This window comes from Mustelus asterias, chromosome 16 (genome assembly GCF_964213995.1).
Source record: "Mustelus asterias chromosome 16, sMusAst1.hap1.1, whole genome shotgun sequence".
NCBI lineage: Eukaryota > Metazoa > Chordata > Chondrichthyes > Carcharhiniformes > Triakidae > Mustelus > Mustelus asterias.
Window position 1 is genome coordinate 63,903,203 of NC_135816.1, and position 21,134 is coordinate 63,924,336.

The window sequence follows — 21,134 nt, forward strand, 5'->3', positions numbered from 1 at the left end:
TCCAAGTGACTTTTCATTAAACGTAATGACAATATGGTTATCAGTAGTCACTGACTTACCATAAACACAAATCAACTTAGTAAATTACTAATCCTGGGATTTTTGCTGGAACTTTGGAGATAACATTTACTGATTTGCATTTTCCATGGGAACAGAAAGCAGGTGGTCTTGATTTTCTGCTACATACAACACTGTTCTTAACTTTTAGTTTCATACAGGGGCCTCAAATTACAATAGTTAATATGCTTTGGAAAAACAATCAATGTACTTACTTGCAATGACCTCAAAACCATCCCAAAAGTCCCGGACTTTTACATCAGAGATGATGGCACAATTTCTACAGTTGACCAGGTCAACCTCTTGGTCCCCAAACTCCCGGCTGAAAGCTTCAGGTTTCCAGAGGGTTGAATTCAGCTTCTTATGGACACCAGACACCAACACGGGCTGAGAAGAGCAAAACACTAGCCATGAGAAAAAGATCTGCTGGGGATTCAAAGCATTCTTTCTTAAACCAATGGGTATGTCATATACCTGAATTAAATAATAACTCATCAACATGATCAGCAGTAAAAAAAAAATTCAAGCTAATAAATGAAACTGCACCATGATCAAGCAGCCACTCAATGCAAGAACAAAAGCTTTTAATAAATGTATGAAGCAGCACAGATTATTGAAAAAATGCAACTTTGAGAGGCTACATTCACAGATGACCGAGGTGAAATGTGCAAGGCTTTTTGTTAAAGGAAAAGCATAGAGTAACTTTTCGCATACGGAAGAAAGAATATACTATTTAAATACAGAGATTATGAAACAGATCCCATTTACTTCCTCGTGCACTTAATCGCTACATAAAAATGGAATGCTATATTGCAAAATGGGACAAAAATTGAAGGCCAGCTTGAGATCATTGTCATACGGAGTTTGCACATTAAAACAATAATTTTGAATAAAATTTTGTGAATTGGTCCACAGAGCTCCTTTACAGATTGAAATTTGAAATGTGTAAATGGGGGAATTTTGAAATTGCTGGACAGCAATTAGTAGCATGAATGATAAACTTGAAATTTGATGGTCTTCTGGCAACACATTCACAGAACAACCACAGAATCATGTTTCCAGACTAAATTGTAATACACAAGGAGGACAAAGGCTGGATAGTCATTTTACATGCAGGAGGAGAATAATTGAAGAATCCACTGGGTGCTTTCAAATTATTCCTTTCATGGTGCATTCACAAAAAACGCGTGACAGTGGACAGATTCCTCCCCATACTCCACCTAAAGACTGTGGAGGAACAGAGAGATCTTGGGGTCCATATCCACAGATCTCTAAAGGTTGCCACTCAAGTGGATAGAGCTGTGAAGCAGGCCTATAGTGTGTTAGCTTTTATTAACAGGGGGTTGGAGTTTAAGAGCCATGGAGTTATGCTGCAACTGTACAGGATCTTGGTGAGACCACATTTGGAATACTGTGTGCAGTTCTGGTCACCTCACTATAAGAAGGATGTGGAAGCGCTGGAAAGAGTGCAAAGGAGATTTACCAGGATGCTGCCTGATTTGGAGGGTAGGTCTTATGAGGAAAGGTTGAGGGAGCTAGGGCTGTTCTCTCTGGAGCAGAGGAGGTTGAGGGGAGACTTAACAGAGGTTTATAAAATGATGAAGGGGATAGAGTGAACGTTCAAAGACTATTTCCTCGGGTGGATGGAGCTATTACAAGGGGGCATAACTATAGGGTTCATGGTGGGAGATATAGGAAGGATGTCCGAGGTAGGTTCTTTACGCAGAGAGTGGTTGGGGTGTGGAATGGACTGCCTGCAGTGATAGTAGAGTCAGACACTTTAGGAACATTTAAGTGGTTATTGGATAGGCATATGGAGCACACCAGGATGATAGGGAGTGGGATAGCTTGATCTTGGTTTCAGATAAAGCTCGGCACAACATCGTGGGCCGAAGGGCCTGTTCTGTGCTGTACTGTTCTATGTAAAGTGACTTGTGTCTTGCCACTTCTACGATGAACTCGCCAATCAGAAACTTATTCAAAGACTAAAGTGCACACTGATGATATTTAATCATTATGATTACCTGTCCCTGCTTCCAGCACTCCCTGAAGATTTTCCAGTTATTTTTGTTGCTGGGGTCTTGGAGGCAGAGCAGACGACCATCACAGAGCCAGCAGTGTTGTGTGTTTGGGTCCAGAACACTCATTTCCATTACACCTTGCTTCTTGGTCTCTTTTAGTGCCTCAGTGGGATTCCCAATTCGCTTTGACGTGTCTGTAGACATTTTATTCTCTACTACCGATGCAATTATGTGATCCAGAAAGTTGGGTAGGCCTCCCTTTCCCTTATCAGTCTGTATTTACAAATCACACATAAAAAACGGCCATTAACAAAAAAAAGTTTAAATAATACAGCTGTGTGAAGGAAGGTAGCTAATATTTAATACTTTGGACCACTGACAAAGCATATACAACAGAGGAATTAAAAAGCTGTTGAAACTCCCCTAGTATTTGGATAATTTTATTTCCCTTCAATTTTGACACCAGGTCCATATTTGGGTGTACCTACACCATATGGACTACATTGGTTCAAGGAGGAAGCTCACCACCACTTTCTCAAGGACAATTAGGGATGGGCAACAAATGTTGGCCGAGCCAACAACATCCACATTCCATGAATGAATAAATTAAAAACTCTCCTCACTTCTACTAAGAAATCTGCTCATTTCTTCCCAGAAACGCTTGTACCCCTTTTACACTCACTGAATGTGTCTGAACTTCTTAACTTGTATATGCTGTTCAGCAGGAAACATTTTCTTCACTGTTCACACCACTGATCTGTTTCCCTATATAATAGCTAGATCATATTGATTTAGCATTTGCTTCCAGAGTTACCAGATTTAAATTCAGCAGCATTCCTGTTGTCTTTCTCCGAACCTTTACAAATCTCTGTACTTTTTAAAATGGCAACCAAAACTGATATTCTCACTGCTATTACTTTTAGTGTTAGAACTGCTACAGACGTTTGTTGTATAGATCGATTTATCTATCAACATTCTTTGTACTTCAACCTACTGTTGAATTAGGACTCTCCCCAATTACATGAAAATGATATTCATGATTTCCTTCTCTAACAGGAAATTCTAACAATGCCAGAGAGAAGTCAAAGTAAGCACCCTCAAGGTGTGCACTCTGACTTCTCTATCAAGGTGAAAACTATTGATTATTTTTTAATACCCTGAATTTTAAACCTTACATTTCTGTTCGCCATACTTACCGTTGAAACAGATGTGAACACCGAAGGAAATGGGAGGCTAGTCTCAGCAGCTCCACGCTGTAATTTCCCTGGGGCAGAATTTAGCAGATCCCGAAGGCTCGAGCCTTCTGTCTTGGTGGTTGAAGGGCCTCCAGACAAAAGGCTGCTGAATGGCTCTAAAATAGAGGGAGGCTTGGACAAAGCGTTGAATGAGTCTAGTGCTAAGGGAGGCCTGGAGTCTTGGCTTTGATTCAACACAGATCGCAAAGAACTGCTGCTTTCTGGGAAGGAAGAAAAAATTAAATATTAAATTAATAAACTATAAATTGACATGATTTAGAGAAAGCAATAACTACATTTATTGTCTATTACTATGCCTGGAATCATAGTCATTAGCAGAGGTGTAAAAGTCTGCCTATCTGATTAAGTACTTCAGATTTGAACCATCACAAATCTGCTCCAAGGATACATCAGGTCTGACAGGGAGCTATTATCACTGTCCCATCAAGCTGCTACAAGATACTAAATATCGTAATTAACCAATCCAAACAATCACCCAAATATCTGTAAATCACGTTTATACTGTTAAATCCAGATCCAATATCCTGACAGCAGATTCAGACACCCAGGTTTTTTTGTAGATCCACTAGTTTGCTACTGAAATGGTGAGTTAGATTTGGCAGTGCAGAAATTGGGAGGCAACTTGTGGAAGCCAGTCTCGCCTGGGAAATCAGAGCGCTTGGTTCCTTGAAAATATTTTCAGCATTGATAAAATCATGCACACTATGTTGCTTCCTCTGGGAGGATGCATCAGGGCCAGAATTCTCCCCCCAAAATTCGAAGTGTCAAATTTTTGTGAAAACTGGAGTAATTCACGCTGTTTTTCCAATGGGAGTTCAGAGAAGAATCTCCCACACTCTGTGCACTGCAGAGTGCACTGGCGTGTATATCATTATAAATCAGTGGGCAGAGCCTATTCCTGCTGGAGAGGCTGGCAGCATCGTGCTGAGTGGGCCACTGTGCATGCACCAATCTGTCAGTGCCGAGATCGGCGCATGCGCAGTGGCTGTCTGCTGGCCTCCTCATTGCTGGCTAGGTGAATCGCTGGCCAGCCCCACGACCCCCATATCACCAGCCCTCCACGCACCCCACAGCCTGATTGCTGGCCCCTTGGCCACTCCCAGGCCAGCCCAGAAACCCCCTCTCCACAGTACCGGGCCCACCCCAATCACTGGCCTCCCTCCTTCACCCACCAGTCCTGTCTGCAGAGTGGCAGCGGGACCCCCCACCTCCACCAATCATCCTCCCAGATGCCCTGCCCCATCAGGCCACTCCCCCTTGGCACTGCCCCATGGACAGTGTCAAGGTGCCCCCTGGGCATTGGCACTTTGCTCCTTGGGCAGTGCCAGGGGCGCAGGCTGGCACTGCCAAGGTGCCAATGCCCAGGGGTCAACCCCCCACCCAACCCTCTGGGGGGCCCCCGATTGCTCCCCCCCTTCACTCTAGCAGGGTCAGGCCGCTAGTTCCCAGTTAGTGGGGAGTTACTGCAAACCCTGCTGGAGTGAACCGCTCTGACCTTGGGGGGGCGGTTTTGGAATGCAAGCGGGCCTGAAGACTTCAGTCCCAGGCCCGCTAATGAAATTTAAATTATATTTAAATGACCATTTAAATGGTCTTGGCACCTCTCCGCCAATTTCCGGAGCGGAGCTGACACCACCGGAAATCCAACGCTGGCAGACGTTATCGGGATGGGAACGCATGCGCAAACCCTGCAAATTGGCCAACACGAGAATCTCCTGGCCCGCTGTGCTAAAACAATTAGCGCAGCAGGATGAGAGAATCGCAGCCCAGTTCTTTCTCCCAATGGAGACAAAACATAATCATTACTAATTCTTATTTACAGCAGGAGTCCTGTTCTACAACATTTTTAAAGCCTAAATTTGGCAATAAGCATATGTAAATTCTGTGGCAACAAAATGCAAATTTTGTCTTTTGCATCCTGGATTCCCACACCAGTGGGAATAGTTTCTCTATCAAATCTACCAAATCCATTTGTCATTTTAAACACTTTGATTAGGTAACTCATCAAATCTTTCTACTCAATGAATACAAGCCAAGCTTGTGTGGTTGGCTTTCTCTATCTTGTAAGAATTGCTTAGTCCATCAAGGTAGTACCACTTGGTACCATGTAAATTCTGTAAGGTTCATCAAATGCTGAGACATCACTAAGGTAGTCTTACACTTAATTATATGATAACTGGATCAAGTTTATAAATTAAAGGGCAGCACAAAATTACACATGATCTACATGGCATCAAGTGTTGCCACCTTAATGGACTAAACCATTTCCACAAGGTGGATAAACAGAGGTGAGGTACAGAGCAGCCATGATTTTATGGAATGGTGAAACAAGCTTGAGGGATAGTCTGGCCTATTCCTGTTTCTATGCTCTTCTGTGGGCCTAATGAAGGATATGGGCTAAAATCCTTGGACACAAGACTCCAAGCTGAGATGACAGTTAACCACCATCAACAGTCCTGATTTTTTACGAAGCCTACTTTTGTAACATAAATTGCCTTAGTGGACCATCTCCCCTTTCTGTTGCTAGTTTTAATGTAGACTTGATGACAATCTCAAATGGAAAAAGTATATGGCATTTTCAATGACCATTGATAACGCATACCCACAAACAGCACTTGATTGAGATTATCTGCTACATCTAATCAATGGACACTTTCTTCAAAAATATTTTTAAGCAACAGCTTCACAAAGCAACAAATGAAAAATGAAATGATTTTCACAGGAAACAACAGTCTGATAAGGCAAAAAAAAACAACTGACATCTTAGTCTCAGGAAGATAAGGCCATATATTGAGGTAAATAACAAAGATGCCTTTAAGGGGAAGCTAGAAAGCACATGAGAAAGGCATAACACACCAGCACCATTAAAAAGAGCTTAACTGTTCATTTATGTAATTAATATTTTGGGGCTTTGCAATGTGAAAATTCGTTACAGGTGACTACAGTTCAAAAATAATGTATTGCACATGAACCGCTTTGGGGTGACTTGAAAATGCCAAATTATACAGAATATTTGTTCTTTTCTTTTAAAGGGACTATATATTGTGATTTCCCCCAAATTATAATCTAGGTTTAAATTTGCATCTATGGAAATGAGGGATCTTTGGATTATAAATCTGATGATTATGACCCCTAGTCACTGGTGTTGATCACAGAAAATGCACCCATGTCATTGAATATCTATGAATAAATATCTATTACATTGGTTTTCTCCATTCAGTAATTTCCCTCATTCACTTCCACCATTTAATAGCTCTTCTTAAAAAAATCCCTCAAGCTGATTTTCTTCTAACTTCTTCAGTAATACTAACTCACTTGTGGTGCAGTGTTTGCCACCTGGTGACAAGAATGGATACTACAACAGTGCAATTTTACTGTCCACTGATAACTTGAACATGATCTGAATTTGTCCAATTTGGATCAAATGCAATCAATTTGAACCTTTAACATCCCTCTGTGCATGCACATGACCATTAAATCTTATCCCATTGCAAATTATTTGCCATGATGGTTGCAACACAAGCACCAGTAACTACAGAATCAAAAAAATAGTTTTGTATAGTCCAAAATATACTGTCAAAACTCTATCCCTTCAAAAGTCACCAGCACACCATCCTGTTCAATCACACAAGTCCAAAAGGCTTATTATAAAGTGATGGAATTACATACTCCAGGAATAGACTGGATTATTAAATTATAAAAAGAAATTTACCTTTCTTCTCCTCCTTTGCTTTCTGCGTGGCTAGGTCAGCCAACCAGTGTAATGCTGATGTAGTGTCTGCTGAACTCAGTGTGCCATCCTTCAGGCTGGTTGTGGTGGAGACCCCTTCGTTGTCACCTACAAAGCTCACATTATTGCTACTGTTCCCACCTTGGTTCATGGCATTGTCTGCACCAGCCTCACCACTGCTGCTGTCTGCTGGGTCTGGTTTCACTTCCACTAAACTGTGATCAGGTTGAGGTAACATACCGGAGCCTCCACTGCTTGCTGACAATTCATTGATAGCAACCGCACTGGCAGGATTTGGAAGACTGCTTGAAAGCTAAAAAAAAAAACAGAATTTCAAATAACATTAAAATATTCATTTACAAATGGCAATACTGGTTTAAATGCTTAGAGGTTGCAACACAAAAATAGGCCATTCAGCCGAAGAAGTTTGTATTGTTCACCCACTACTCCCTTCCTAACCGCACTATGGATGTACCTACACCACATGGACTGTAGTGGCTCAAGAATGCTACTCACCACCACCAAGGGTAATTAAGGATGGGCAACAAATGCTGGCCAAGCCAGCCTTGCCCATATCCTGTGAAATAACAAAAACCTTGACAAAAATCACATTTACCGATCCTATTTTCAGAATCCATCATCCACCCATACAATCGTCAACAGTGGCAGAGTTTCTTCCTCAACAGCCATGTAAATGAATTCCATAATCTCAAAGTTCAAGTGGTTTCTCTTAATCTCTACTCAAAATCCTGCCCATTTAAACATGTTTCTCTGGCCCCTCATTCTTGAGCCCTCAGCTACTGGAAAAAGTAAGCTTCAATTTACCATGCTTTCAGAACTTTAAACACTTCTATTTTATTAACCAGTTATGGGCATTGTTCCACCAAAAGAAAACTAATTTTGAAGTTTTTCTCCATATTTGTATTTCTTCACAACAGGCAACAACCCCAATATCCTCTCTATAGAGCCCACAACCGCACATTGGACTTAGTAAAAAATTCATAATGACCTCTTGGCCTTTAAATTCTATATCTCCAGATAAATTCTGGAACTCCATTTTATTTTAAATGTAAAAATCAGTCTAAGGTTCTGCCTTTATTTAATATCATGAGCTGGCAACCCCACACTTGCCCACATCCCGCCGCCTTTTTACAACATCAAGTTTATTTTCATTCAAAATAAAATTGCTGCTGTTTGCTTCAACCAATTGGATCACTAGACCTTTATTTAACCATAACATATGAAATATTTAACAGAATATTACAAGAGTCATTTCTTATCACTACCTTTGTACCCTAGTGATCCAATTCTTCCTTTTAATGCTATAATTATAACTTTACATTTTTCACCTATCACATACATTACGAGAACTTCACTTAGTGAAAACATTAGTGGTTTCGTTTTTCTGATATCTGTTCCTAATAATTTATTGGAACGGCTTTTGAATTATAACCTGTGCAAAAGACAAACCATTGAAAATTATGCAGGGATATTTCTATTATGAAAATCTAATTGCACTGGAACACAGAAACATACATCTGAGTGGTGAAACAATCCAAAAACATAACGTATCCCATGATATCGATTATATATCTCGATCAAATTTTCTCCATATTCTCTATATTGTACACATCTAGCTATCTCCAACTTTCTGATAGATACAGGCAGACATGCCTCCACTGGGAATTCATTTCCCATAAATACACTACCCTCTACATTTGTAGTTCAATCTCTTCATCCTCCATATCTGAATTTGAATATGACCATGCTAATCATATTGATGTTTGCCACTACTATATTCCAAGATCCTGAAGACAGGCCAGCAGATTTTAAAGTAACTACTCTCAGATGCCAGGCTCAGAATGTCAATATTCATGATTAATAAAACATACCTGTGACACTCCATTTGGTGCTGCTGGCTTGGGCAGAGGCTTAAGCTGTTTGGTAATACAAGGGCAGTTTGCTTTGATACCCCACTTTCCTCTTGTTGCATGGACCATGTCTCCAATGTCATAAAGAGCTGTTAAGAGATGAATGTTATCACAAATGATCAGGTCAGGCTATTTCCTTTTGAAGACCTTGTTGCTTGTTCAATAAACCTTGACTAACACCATCCTTTTAACTTTGCTCTGTGCAACACAATAAAGGCAGGAATCCTACTGCCCAGAAATCATACACAATGCTGCACAATTTAGTAGACACAACAGAAAGAGTTTTAGGATTAAACTTAATATTTGATGTCTAGCATTAAAACAGGGTGATAAGCTATTTTTCCACATTTGCGTGCAGGTAAGATTGCAAGTTCCAGTACAAAACCAGGCAAGAAGACATGCATTGCCTAAATGAAAAGAAAGGGAAAATGAATGCACTCCAGCAAGTTGACATATTTCAATATGGCATCAAGGGGATACTTTCACAAAAAGCATTTACGAAAGGTGAACAAACTCAAGAATTGCTGATCTATCTTTAAAATGTATTTTTAAAAATGAAGCATGAAATATGCAGAGTAAACTTGTTCTGGGACTTTATTCACATCTAAATGGGGTCAGATGACCTATCCCAGTTCTTCAAGGGCTGTCATCATTGGTGATTTCTCCCAGTCAGATAATGCTAATGCATATTAATATATGACAGCTGAAAGAATGAGGAATTTGTAGGGTCTGGGAAGCCTTCAATCGATGCGATTATCCAGGCTATGAACTTACAATAACCAGTCACCCCAAACCACATATACTAGTAATTGGTTTGTATTGAAGATAAATTATTTCCTGCTTTACAATAATGGCTATATCAACTTAATTTGCAATTATGCAAATTTGACAGCAATAATACACAAATCAACTACTTCTCTATAAACTATTAAGTTTGGATATAACAAACCGACAGGAAATCAGGATTTTCTTTTGCATTCCTAGAAGGCAGACTGATGGACATTGGGCAAATAATGTAACATTATTTTTTAATAAAATATAAGCTGTAACAACTTGGGTCCTGGAGTCAATGTTCCAATTGTGATTAGAGCAGCCGATACTAATTGGGAAAACGTTAAGAGTATTTATATAAGAATCAGTTTCCATCTGTGTGGGGGAGATACCGCATGGAAGAGAATAAACCTGTATTGAAGACAGATCATCTCCAGCTTCTTCCTTTATCAGATGCCTGCTCAACAGATTAATATGTTCGCAGTGGATTATCAATCTGCAGAGGCTGGAAGCTGAATAACAGATTTGTTTTGCGCATCTGTTCTGACAAAAGTAATGCTCCTTGCAGTCTCTGATGAGAAATGGCTGAGGCCTGATGCAAATTCTCAAACTTTTGATTATCCACTGGTTTTCTTGGAGTCTAAAGTGCACGAGCAGTGGAAAAATGATGTGGAAATGTGGATTTAGGCAACCTTGTTATCCAAGAGGAAGCCAGCAGAGTTTCATATTCTCTATTGACTACTCCAGTATCCCTCAGCAGAGCGTTTAATTTCTATGACAAAGGGTGTACAAATTGTCGATGTAATTTCCAAAAAACACTTTTCCTGTCAGCTAGCCTTTCATGTTTAGAAACCAACAATACTGCCTGGACTTCCTGTTGAGAAACATCTGGTTTCCTCTATGGTATGCAGTAATTCCCTGATATTGTGAAATATAAATCCATGGCTTTCCTGAATACAAGTGCTTTGTAATTTTCCACATCATTTTATCATTGAGGACTTACTCAATAATCAAGGTATCTCACTGGAGACCACATCAGAGCTATGATGAGGCTTATTCCAGATATTTTGCATTGGATGACAAAAACTTTACCATAGTGTCGTCCCTAAGACTAAAGCAGATGAAGCTTTCATATTCTTTAACCTTATGCCGATTTCCTTGTCTAGAGATTCCAAATAGCAATTGAGCCAACCCACTCTATACACTGCAGAGGTGCAACAGTTATCCAACACTGCACAAAGTTGAATGAATCAGCGACCAAACTGCTCATCACCGGAATCAGGTTTCCATTAGCCAATACAATTCTTTCAAGCCAGTTATCCCCATCGTTCGCAGCATCAGAATTATCTGCATCATGTGTTACTTCAAAGACTCAGTTTTAACACTTCAAAAATTTGCTGCATAATGATATTTAGAATCACAACAAAAGCACCTGTTGATAATTCCCCATGCTTTTCTAGGGTTCACATGCCTTTAATTACAGTCACATCACAGTCCTGCTTTCTGTCCTGATCCACAAATTGGCTAATGCTGTAACCCTCCTCAGACCATCTATCAGCAACTCACACCTTTGTATTTTTTTTACATTTGTTGAGGCAGTTGGCATGGCATTTCTTTTATCAGAGATATTGGGGCAATTCTATATCAAGGAGATTCCAAGGAAACCATACCTATTGAATGTTACATGTCCCTTTCAGATAACTTGCACTCCACAAAATGTGTGAATGAGGTAAGAATTGACATCCTGAGTTTGAAACAAATGTTGGAGAAACACAAATCTCCAAATAGGAGAGATTACATGTAGTTTTAGAAGAAGGATGCCTCATGATCCAAGTCCTGGGAGCGTATGATTTATTTCTCTTTCTTCAGTTTTTAAAAAATCTTCTCTGTAAATTTACGCTTGTTAAATCTGTTTCTTTAAAATAAAATTGCTCCATCCTTAAAGTTACAAAGCCAAATGGATGGGGCAAACTCAAATCCATTTCCTTACTTACTCCAAAAACCAAATTCAAATTCCAGTTGAATTCAATTCATGATCCCCATAAGAGAGACAAACAAGATCCAAGTTGACAAGATAAGGCATTGCATCCCATCCTGGGCTTGATCTGACGCTTGACCGTAGCAAAATGTTGCAAATTCTGTGACAATTGAGTGAGTGTTTCAGTTGTGATTAAGAGCAGCTGATTGGGGAAAGGTTAAAGCATGTGTATAAGAACCAGTTTCAATCTGTCTGGGGGAGAAACTGTGTGGTTAATAAACTTAGGTTTATTCCCAAAAACCCGTATTGAAGACAAAGTGGCTCCAGCTTCTTTACCAGATGTCTGTCAACAGAATATCATGTTGGTGGCAGGACAACCAGTGTCTGCAGAGTTTTGTATTTAAATTAACAAATTTTACTACTTATATGAAAGGAACTAAATATGCGGCTGCATTGATCCAGGTATTATGGCAGAATTCTTTTCAACTCTGACTCTCTTAATATCCTATGTAGAATAAAGGAAAGTTAGCTCCTTCCGGTAATCGTAGCTTTGGCAGATAGAAACATAGAAACTAGAAGCAGGAGTAGGCCATTTGGCCCTTCGAGCCTGCACCACCATTCATTTTGATCATGGCTGATCATCAAATTTAATATCCTGATTCCCCTTTCCCCCCCTTATCCCTTTAGCCCCCAGAGTTATAATAGAAACATGAGACATTTCTTCACTCAGAGGGGTGAGCCTGTGGAATTCATTACCACAGGAAGTAATTGATGCCAAAACATTGAATGTATTCAAGAGGCAGCTCGATAAAGCACTTGCGGTGAATGGGATCAAAGGTTATGGGGAGAAAGTAGGATTAGGCAATTGAGTTGGACGATCAGCCATGGTGGTGATGAGCAGGCTTGAAGGGCTGAATGGCCGCCTCCTGCTCCTATCTTCCATGTTTCTATGTTCCTAAACTTAGAAACTAGAAGCAGGGGTAGGCCATTTGGCCCTTCAAGCATCATCAGGTTGATGCAAAGATTTATTTTATGCCCACTGTTTCTAACTTAAGGCATATTGCACCAGAAGTTAGAAATTCTGCAAAGAGATGCACAAGTATAGCCATACCATTTGTAATTATTTAGATAAAACTATTTAACTACTGAAACACAACAATCTACCTATACTATTGCTATTCAGATTATAGGTGGAGTGAGTAGTGACAGACATAAATGATCTTGTTGATTTGCAAGTATCAGCAGAAATAACTTCAGAAATATAACAGAGCTGATTCTGAACCCAGGGGCAGTCACTTAAAAACAATATATTTTTCAATAAAACCAACAGAGCAGCAGAAGTGTCGGCATGCAGGTGCTCCCTTCAGTATGTTACTGCACCAGGATGAGGCAGGCTCATGCATACGGTTTCACACTTGGCCAGTTCCTGATAACAAGTCAATATGTAGGGGCTGACTCACTAAATGGAAGGGAAATGGAGCTAGGTCAAGTGCAGTAATGATAAAGGCTTGGAATTGGTGCAGAGCACAGAGTGACTAAAAATGTTAATACCACCATACAAATGCTTATGGAAAAATGCAAGCTCACCAGCCTGTGAAGGAAAAGTTTATCAAAGCCAAGAGGAAAGGTAATTTAACAAATTTACAGATCATGTACTAACCAGTGCTGGGGATGATTTGTGTTGGCATTAGATTCTCTGGCTCATGGGTCTGTCCCTTAGCACATTTCAACCAGGAGAAAACCTCATCTTCAATACCGTCATAATCCACTGAGTGGGGAGAAAACAAAACAAATTAGACATCATGCACCAAAAGTATAAATGCATTCCAAAGTGTGCAACTGTTCATTTATTACAGTATAGTACAATCAGAAGATCGTTTCTGCCTCTCATATTATTCTTTTCAACTTTTCTGCCATTTCCACCATGGCTGAATGGCTAATTATGAAAATACTTTTTGTTTTACAAACTAAGCCAACATCACAGCCAAAATATTGCTCTTCAACATCTCATCACTCATACAAACTGGGTAATGCATTTGGCTAGCCATCTTTTGTCCTACATGCAGTACTTTCACAGCCTTGTCTAATATGACAAGTGAATTATATCCATGCTCTAGGTGTGACCTTTAGTGACTTGTTCACATTCATTTCTGGGATTTCTACTGCACCCTTCTGGTTAGCTTTGTCATCTACTGAAACATTTTTGGTTTAATGAACTGCCCAACAATAGCCTGAGTTCCCTCTCCTGCAATACATTCCATAACCCAGTCACTGAATGAATTTCTCTTCACGAATCTCATTATCCTGTTATTTGTCCTTCACAAATGGCATGGGCAAGTTGGGCTGAAGGGCCTGTTTCCATGCTGCAAACCTCTATGACTCTAAACGCCACGCATGAGCACACCTCCTCAACACTTTCTGAATCTTTATATCTGGCTTATCCCGGATACTTGGATACTTTCCATGCTTGGTGGCTTCCAGACAGCTTTGTTTCTATCCCCAGCTTTAAATCATTTATATACATTGCGAACAACAATGAATTCAATCTTGAGCCCTGCCAAATTTACAGATCCTCATTGAAAATTACCCTTTGCCTCCACTGGATTTTCAACCCACCTCTGAATTTTGCCTGCAATTTCACATCTTTCTACTTTATAAGCTAGTTACATGAATGAAACAGTATCAAATGTTTTTTCAGAAGATAAATAGATCAAAGCCACCTGGGTCTGTGGATGCTTAACTTGCATCTCTGCGATGACCATTCCCCAGGCTGATGTGTTCGCTTATTTTGTCATTATCTAACACTCTGTATGCATACTTTACTATCTGCGCTTGATGTCCATCAATTACTGGAATATGTATTTAGTTTCCAAATTGTTTTTTAAACCACCATCTTGATTTTTGCAATTTTTAGAATGCTCCATTAGTGGTATTATCTCTTTACTGCCCTTGGCCTAACCTCTAACTACCATCTCTGCCAGGACGCTGGCACTGGTCTGATTCAGGAGTAAGGTGCCAGCTTGTACAGCTTTCCTTTGTCTCTGTACTTTTTCTAAAGTCATAGGAATCTGAAGCTAACCACTGCTGCAAGGACTGTTACCAAGAAAATCCAATTAAGCTACATAAAGGGCTCTTAGATCAACTTGGTCAAAGAGGAGCAGTTTAAAGGAGAGGTTGAGGGAGTAAAGAGATTTTGCGAAGAAGTTCCAGGGTTTCAGCCCGAAGCAATTGAAGACACGGCTACTAATGGTGGAATGATTAAAACTGAGGATAACTGTTTCCTTCATTGCCAAACCAAAAATTCTTCAGTTGGAACATACGATAGATATGAACACCTCCTGGGTACTTTGTATTACCTCCAAGATACTGCATACAGTATCCCGATTGATGCTATGCCCTTTGTTCTGTGACTACCAAAATGGGTGCTGTTTAATCACAGTATCAGATGTAATCTCTCCAATTTAACCATTTAATAAGTCCTCATATTTACACCTTTGCCATACCTTGTGGTGGTCGACTCTTCCGCATCCTGTAGCAGTCAAGACACACGCCAAAACCACATTTACGACAGACCCAGTGGATGTTGAAGAGAGTTGTTTCACATGCATCACACATTTCACGAATGCCACGCACAGCTCGTTTCCATGCCAGTTGTTCTTGAAGCAACAAGAATAAAATATAATCAATACTACGGTGGGATATTCAATCAAAATCTACTAGGCTCACTAAAATTTAAACAAGGAGAACTTCAACACAGTGCAATTATCATGCTTAGTATTTTAAAATTTCCATTCATTGTGCACAAATATAGAAAAAGATAATTTGCATTAAACAATAACTTTGCAAACTTCAAACAGATCCAAAAGTTTTAAATGAGGCACAATCTAGAACTTTGGACCATTAATGGCAAACATTGATAGCAAAACCATTTGACAAACTGTATCCGCAAAGACAAGTTATTTAAATTAGAGGGGTCAGGAAAGAATGTGTGCTTAAGTTGCATAATGGCATAAGTAGATCAGATGTCAGGAAGTTCTTCTATTTCCAGAGAATAGTAGGCTCACAGTACAAGTTGTCTGTGCTTGCAGTTTGTGCACATTCAATGTGAACCTGTGAAAGAGAGATGTATTGGTTGCTGGCTAGGGCACAGTCTATAAAAACACAAGCAAAATAATAACACAAGTTGTGGTCAACATGATTCCCTGGATTAAATGGTATTCAATGCAGAGAAGTGTGAAGTGCTGCACTTTGGAAAAACTATTATGGAAAGCCAGTAGCATGAATAAATAGCACAATTCTTAGAAATGCAGATGAGCAGAAAAATTGATGTCCACATTCACAATTCCTTAAAGGCGGTAGGGCAAGTTTATAAGGAGATGCAAGTGAACATTTGTATTACTCAAGTTTATAAACAGAGTTCAGAATATAAAGACAAAGGGATCACACTTGTGCTTTGTAACTCACTGGTAGGGCTTTAGCTGGAGTACTATAGACAATTCTGAGCATCACATTTCAGGAAATATGTAAAAGCTTTAGAAAGGGTGAAAAGCAGGTTTGCCACAATGAAGAATCAGTTATGAGAAGAAGATTGAAAAGTTAAGGCTGTTTCTCCTGGAGTACAGAAGTTAATCGTGCGAACTGATGGAGATCTTTAAGATGAGATATTTTGATATGAATAGATAGAGAAAAAATATTCTCTCTGGCAAGCAGGCCAATAACCAGAGATTAAAGATTTAAAATCATAGGCAAACAATCTAGCAGGGAAATGTGATTTTTTTTGCTCAGTGTTGTCAGGATCTGAAATGTTCTACCTGCAAAGATGGTGAAAGCCAATTTCATAAATAATTTTCAAGGGAGTTGGACATGTATTTGGGCTGAGGAACATATTGGGTTATGGACAAAAAACAGAATGAGACACTAAGCAAAAACGTTCTTTCAAAGAATCAGGACTGGCATAATGGACTGAAAAATCTACTTCAGTGCTTTAAGTTTCTAAACTTCTATGAAATCAGCCAAAGTGTCATTTCATAAACCAGCTGGAACAGTCATTTCATCCATTATTCAAAATACAAGAAAGAAGTTATTAGAAAATGTAGCCTACAAAACTCAGGATCTTGACCACATTAATATGTTAACTTAAAAGTTTAAATTTCTCTTTTTCCCCTTTTTAATCTTAATTTTACTCATTAGTCAGTTTATGGTTACAACAACCTAATTTGTATCAATTTACCAGGGAGCATACTTCAGTAGCATCAGAAGTGACTTGTGGCTCTGTATCCCTTGGAAATTGAGCAACTGCTTGGGGATGCCAAAGTATGTCAGCAAGGTGGGGCTGGAGAGTCCAGAGTTAGTGTTACCACCATGCAGCTAAGTGAAGGCAGCTAAACTCAGAAGAATTGAAGGTCCAACACTACATTATCCAAGGCAATTTGTGGTTTCCCATTTTGTGATCTTTGTAAATAAGGGGGGAAAAAATGATAGGACGCTGAACTTTCAAATCTTGTACTTTCTAATGCTGGTTGTACTACAATCTCCCCATGTCCCGTTACACACAAGGTCACATTGTGGATTCACGTCACAATTCATTCCATGAAGACAGCAACAAATAATGCAGAAGGTACACGAACTAACTTTTTTCCTCTCCCACAATTTTCATCAACTTAAGGTACTAAACTGTGATGAATTTGTAGGAACTTAAGAACCAAGCACTAAAAAGTAACGTAAAATATCTGGTTAAAACAGTAATGGCCTGTAAAAAGTGCTGAGAGAAATAGTCTCTGAAATATCCCGTGATGTGAGATAATATAGACAAGACTACTGAAATGGGCACATACATAACAAATGACATAGCAGAACATGACAGTGGAAGCACAGAGTACTAAATCAAGGAAGCTATGCTAAAGCTTTACAAAATACGTTCAAATCTGACCACTGCATTTTAAGGATATCAGGGCCTTGGAGAGAATGTAGATAAGATTTATTAGAATGGTATCAAGGATGAGAATTCTCAGTTATATGGAGAGGCTGGAAAAGCTGGGTTGTTCTTCTTAGGCATAGAACATTAAGAGGAGATTTGACAAGTGTTGACAATCATGAACAGTTTAGATACAGTAAATTAGATGACGCCATTTCCAGCAGCAGAAAGGCTGGCAGCCAGAGGACACAGGATTGAGACTGATTTTTGTGAATGACAGAAGAACTCAAAGTAACATAAGAATTTTCTTAGCGAGTTGTTGTTATCTGGGACACACTAAGGTGGTGGAAGTAGATTGAAAAGTAATATTTAAAAGGGAACTGGATAAACACTTGAAGGGAAAGAAAATGCAGGACTATGGACAAAGAGCTTTTCCAAAAAACAAAAACAAGCATTATTCTACGATTTTATGGCAAAAATTATATTTTCTTACTGAGTGTGTCTGCTCTATCTATTACCTTGCACAGTTTACAAGCATTGACAGAATCAATTTCACTGGAGCTTTGGAGAAAAATTTCAGTTTTGTAAACACAATTTGCTTGCCGCTCACTTGTGTAGCACCAACCTTTGATGAATTTAATAATCCCATTGACACATTTCCAAAATATTTTGACTTTATTTCTTACAACCAGTTGTGCACACATTTCCCAAGTTCTCTAACAAAGGAGAATATGTCAAATAATAATAGAAAATGCTGAAATATTTATCAGGTCAGGCAACATCTGTGCAGAGAGGAATGAAGATAGTGTTTCAAGTAAATGACATTTTGTCAGACTTGCTATATTAAACCTAATTAAAACTATCCTTTCCCCATTTCACTTGACATTTATCTTTCTTTCATTTTCCTTAATCTCCTCTTTTCCCTGCTAATGTGTTGCTCTCCCCTGCTGCTCTCTTTCTCCATCACCCCCAGTTTCTTACCACTGTCTCCTGAGAGAAACATTTCAGGGTCAGAAGAAAGCAGGTAGTGAACCAAAGAGATGTAATGGAGTAAGTGGGAGGGGAGTGGGCTACATTTTGCAAAGTTTGAAATAACGTAGAAAAAATCAAATTGTCCAGACTGACCGCAGGGTACCATGACCGACTCCAATGGCACCCAAAAGAACATAGACTGCAAATGTCAACATACTCTTTTACCCCACTGCCCACCCCACAAACTGGTTTGGGTGTGAACCCCAGTCAGCAAACAATTCTGGTTTGCACCCTTCTTATAAGCAAGAACACATGTGGATTCACACCTGACTGGGAATATACAATACTAAAGGCTCATTATGGGCCACCCAACAGTTCTTTGTTTGGAGAAAATAGCATCAGGACTCTAAACAACAACAACTTAAGAAACATTTGCTGGAGTAGTCACTTTGTTGCTTGACCCTATTTCACCTTTCAATAATCACAGATGATCTTCATCAACTCCACCCTCCCACATTACCCCCATATTCCTTAATTCCCTTAGTACCCAAGGATATACGAATCTCAGTCTTGAATATACTGAATGACTAAGCTTCCAAAACTCCATGAGTAGAGAATTTAAAAGATTCACAACTGAGTGAAAAATGTTTTCCTCATCTCAGACCATGCTGATCCCTTATTCTGAGAATGTTACCCTATGTTCTAAACTTTGATTTGATTTATTGTCACATGTATTAGCATACAGTAAAAAGTATTGTTTCTTGCGCGCTAGACAGACAAAACATACCGTTCATACAGAAGGAAAAGAGTGTGCAGAATGCAGTGTTATAGTAATAGCTAGGGTGTGGAGATCAACTTAATGCAAGGTAGGTCCATTCAAAAGTCTAATGGCAGCAGGGAAGAAGCTAATCTTGAGTCAGATGGTACATGACCTCAGGCTTTTTCATCTTTTTCCCAACGGAAGATGGTGGAAGAGAGAATGTCCAGGGTGCGTGGGGCCCTTAATTATGCTGGCTGCTTTGCCGAGACAGCGGGAAGTGTAGACAGTGTCAATGGATGGGAGACTGGTTGCATGACGGATTGGGCTACATTCACGACCCTTTGTAGTTTCTTGCGGTCTTGGGCAGAGCAGGAGCCATACCAAGCTGCGATACAACCAGAAAGAATGCTTTCTATGGTGCATCTGTAAAAGTTGGTGAGAGTCGTAGCTGAATGCCAAATTTCCTTAGTCTTCTGAGAAAGTAGAGGCGTTGGTGGGCTTTCTTAACTATGGTGTTGGCATGGGGGGACCAGGGCAGGTTGTTGGTGATTTGGACACCTAAAAGTTTGAAGCTCTCGACCCTTTCTATTTCGTCCCCATTGATATAGACAGGGGCATGTTCTCCACTACGCTTCCTGAAGTCGATGACAATCTCCTTCGTTTTGTTGACATTGAAGGAGAGATTATTGTTGCCGCACCAGTTCACCAGATTCTCTATCTCATTCCTGTACTCTGTCTCATCATTGTTTGAGATCCGACCCACTACAGTAGTGTTGTCAGCAAACTTGAAAATCGAGTTGATGGGGAATTTGGCAAGTCATAGGTGCATAAGGCCTATACTAGGGGGCTGAGAGCACAGCTTTGTAGTGCACCGGTGTTGAGGATGATCATGGAGGGGGTGTTGTTGCCTATCCTTACTGATTGTGGTCCGTGGGTTAGGAAGAAACCACCCCCTCCACATTCAGGTGAAACATTTTCTCGGCATCTATTTTGTCAAGTTCCTTAAAAATATTACTCTTCTAAACTCCAGGCAATACAGAATTATTCTACTCAATCTCTTCTCACAGGACGGCACGGTGGCACAGTAGTTAGCACTGCTGCCTCACAGCACCAGGGACACGGGTTCAATTCCCAGCTTGGGTCACTGTCTGTGTGGAGTCTGCACATTCTCCCCGTGTCTGCGTGGGTTTCCTCCGGGTGCTCCGGTTTCCTCCCCCAGTCCAAAGATGTGCGGGTTAGGTTGATTGGCCATGCTAAATTGACCTTAGTGTCAGGTGGTTGGTAGGGTAAATAAGTAGGGTTATGGGGATTGTGATCGGTGCAGATTCGATGGGCCGAATGGCCTCCTTCTGCACTGTAGAGATTCTATGATTCTATGACAATTCTTCCAATGAACCTATATTATACTCCCTCCAAGGGAAAGAGACCAAGCCGCCACAGAGAACTCCAGGTGTGCCTTTGCCTCCTCCCCAGAAGGACATTGGTAAAAATCATAACCACTTACACTTTGTGTTTACCCTGCACAGCTGCCAATATTGAACAACTAGTGATAACCATTTCCCAATTCCATTTGTGATAATTATAAAGACACCATTTTAAAACATGTTCAGTGGGCCAGATATTTTGGGCAGATGAACTATTTGTTTGGAGCCACTAATTACCAAGTACTCTGGAGTTTTGATCTCCTTTGACAAAGCTTTGACAAAGGGTCATCTGGACTCAAAACATCAGCTCCATTCTCTTC

The 21,134-nt window shown here is 40.0% G+C and overlaps 1 protein-coding gene across 1 annotated transcript in view; it reads right to left on the reverse strand.

Moving 5' to 3' along the window:
- LOC144505215 (lysine-specific demethylase 3B-like) overlaps window positions 1-21,134 on the reverse strand; it is a 115,272-nt gene that overhangs the window by 20,000 nt on the left and 74,138 nt on the right. Inside the window, exons 13-19 of the mRNA XM_078231200.1 lie at window positions 15,248-15,400; window positions 13,405-13,512; window positions 8,957-9,084; window positions 7,047-7,377; window positions 3,275-3,534; window positions 2,082-2,351; window positions 273-444 (exon numbers count right to left, since the gene is read on the reverse strand). Of these exons, the coding sequence (XP_078087326.1) occupies window positions 273-444; window positions 2,082-2,351; window positions 3,275-3,534; window positions 7,047-7,377; window positions 8,957-9,084; window positions 13,405-13,512; window positions 15,248-15,400 (1,422 nt within the window). The remainder of the gene's footprint in view (window positions 1-272; window positions 445-2,081; window positions 2,352-3,274; window positions 3,535-7,046; window positions 7,378-8,956; window positions 9,085-13,404; window positions 13,513-15,247; window positions 15,401-21,134) is intronic.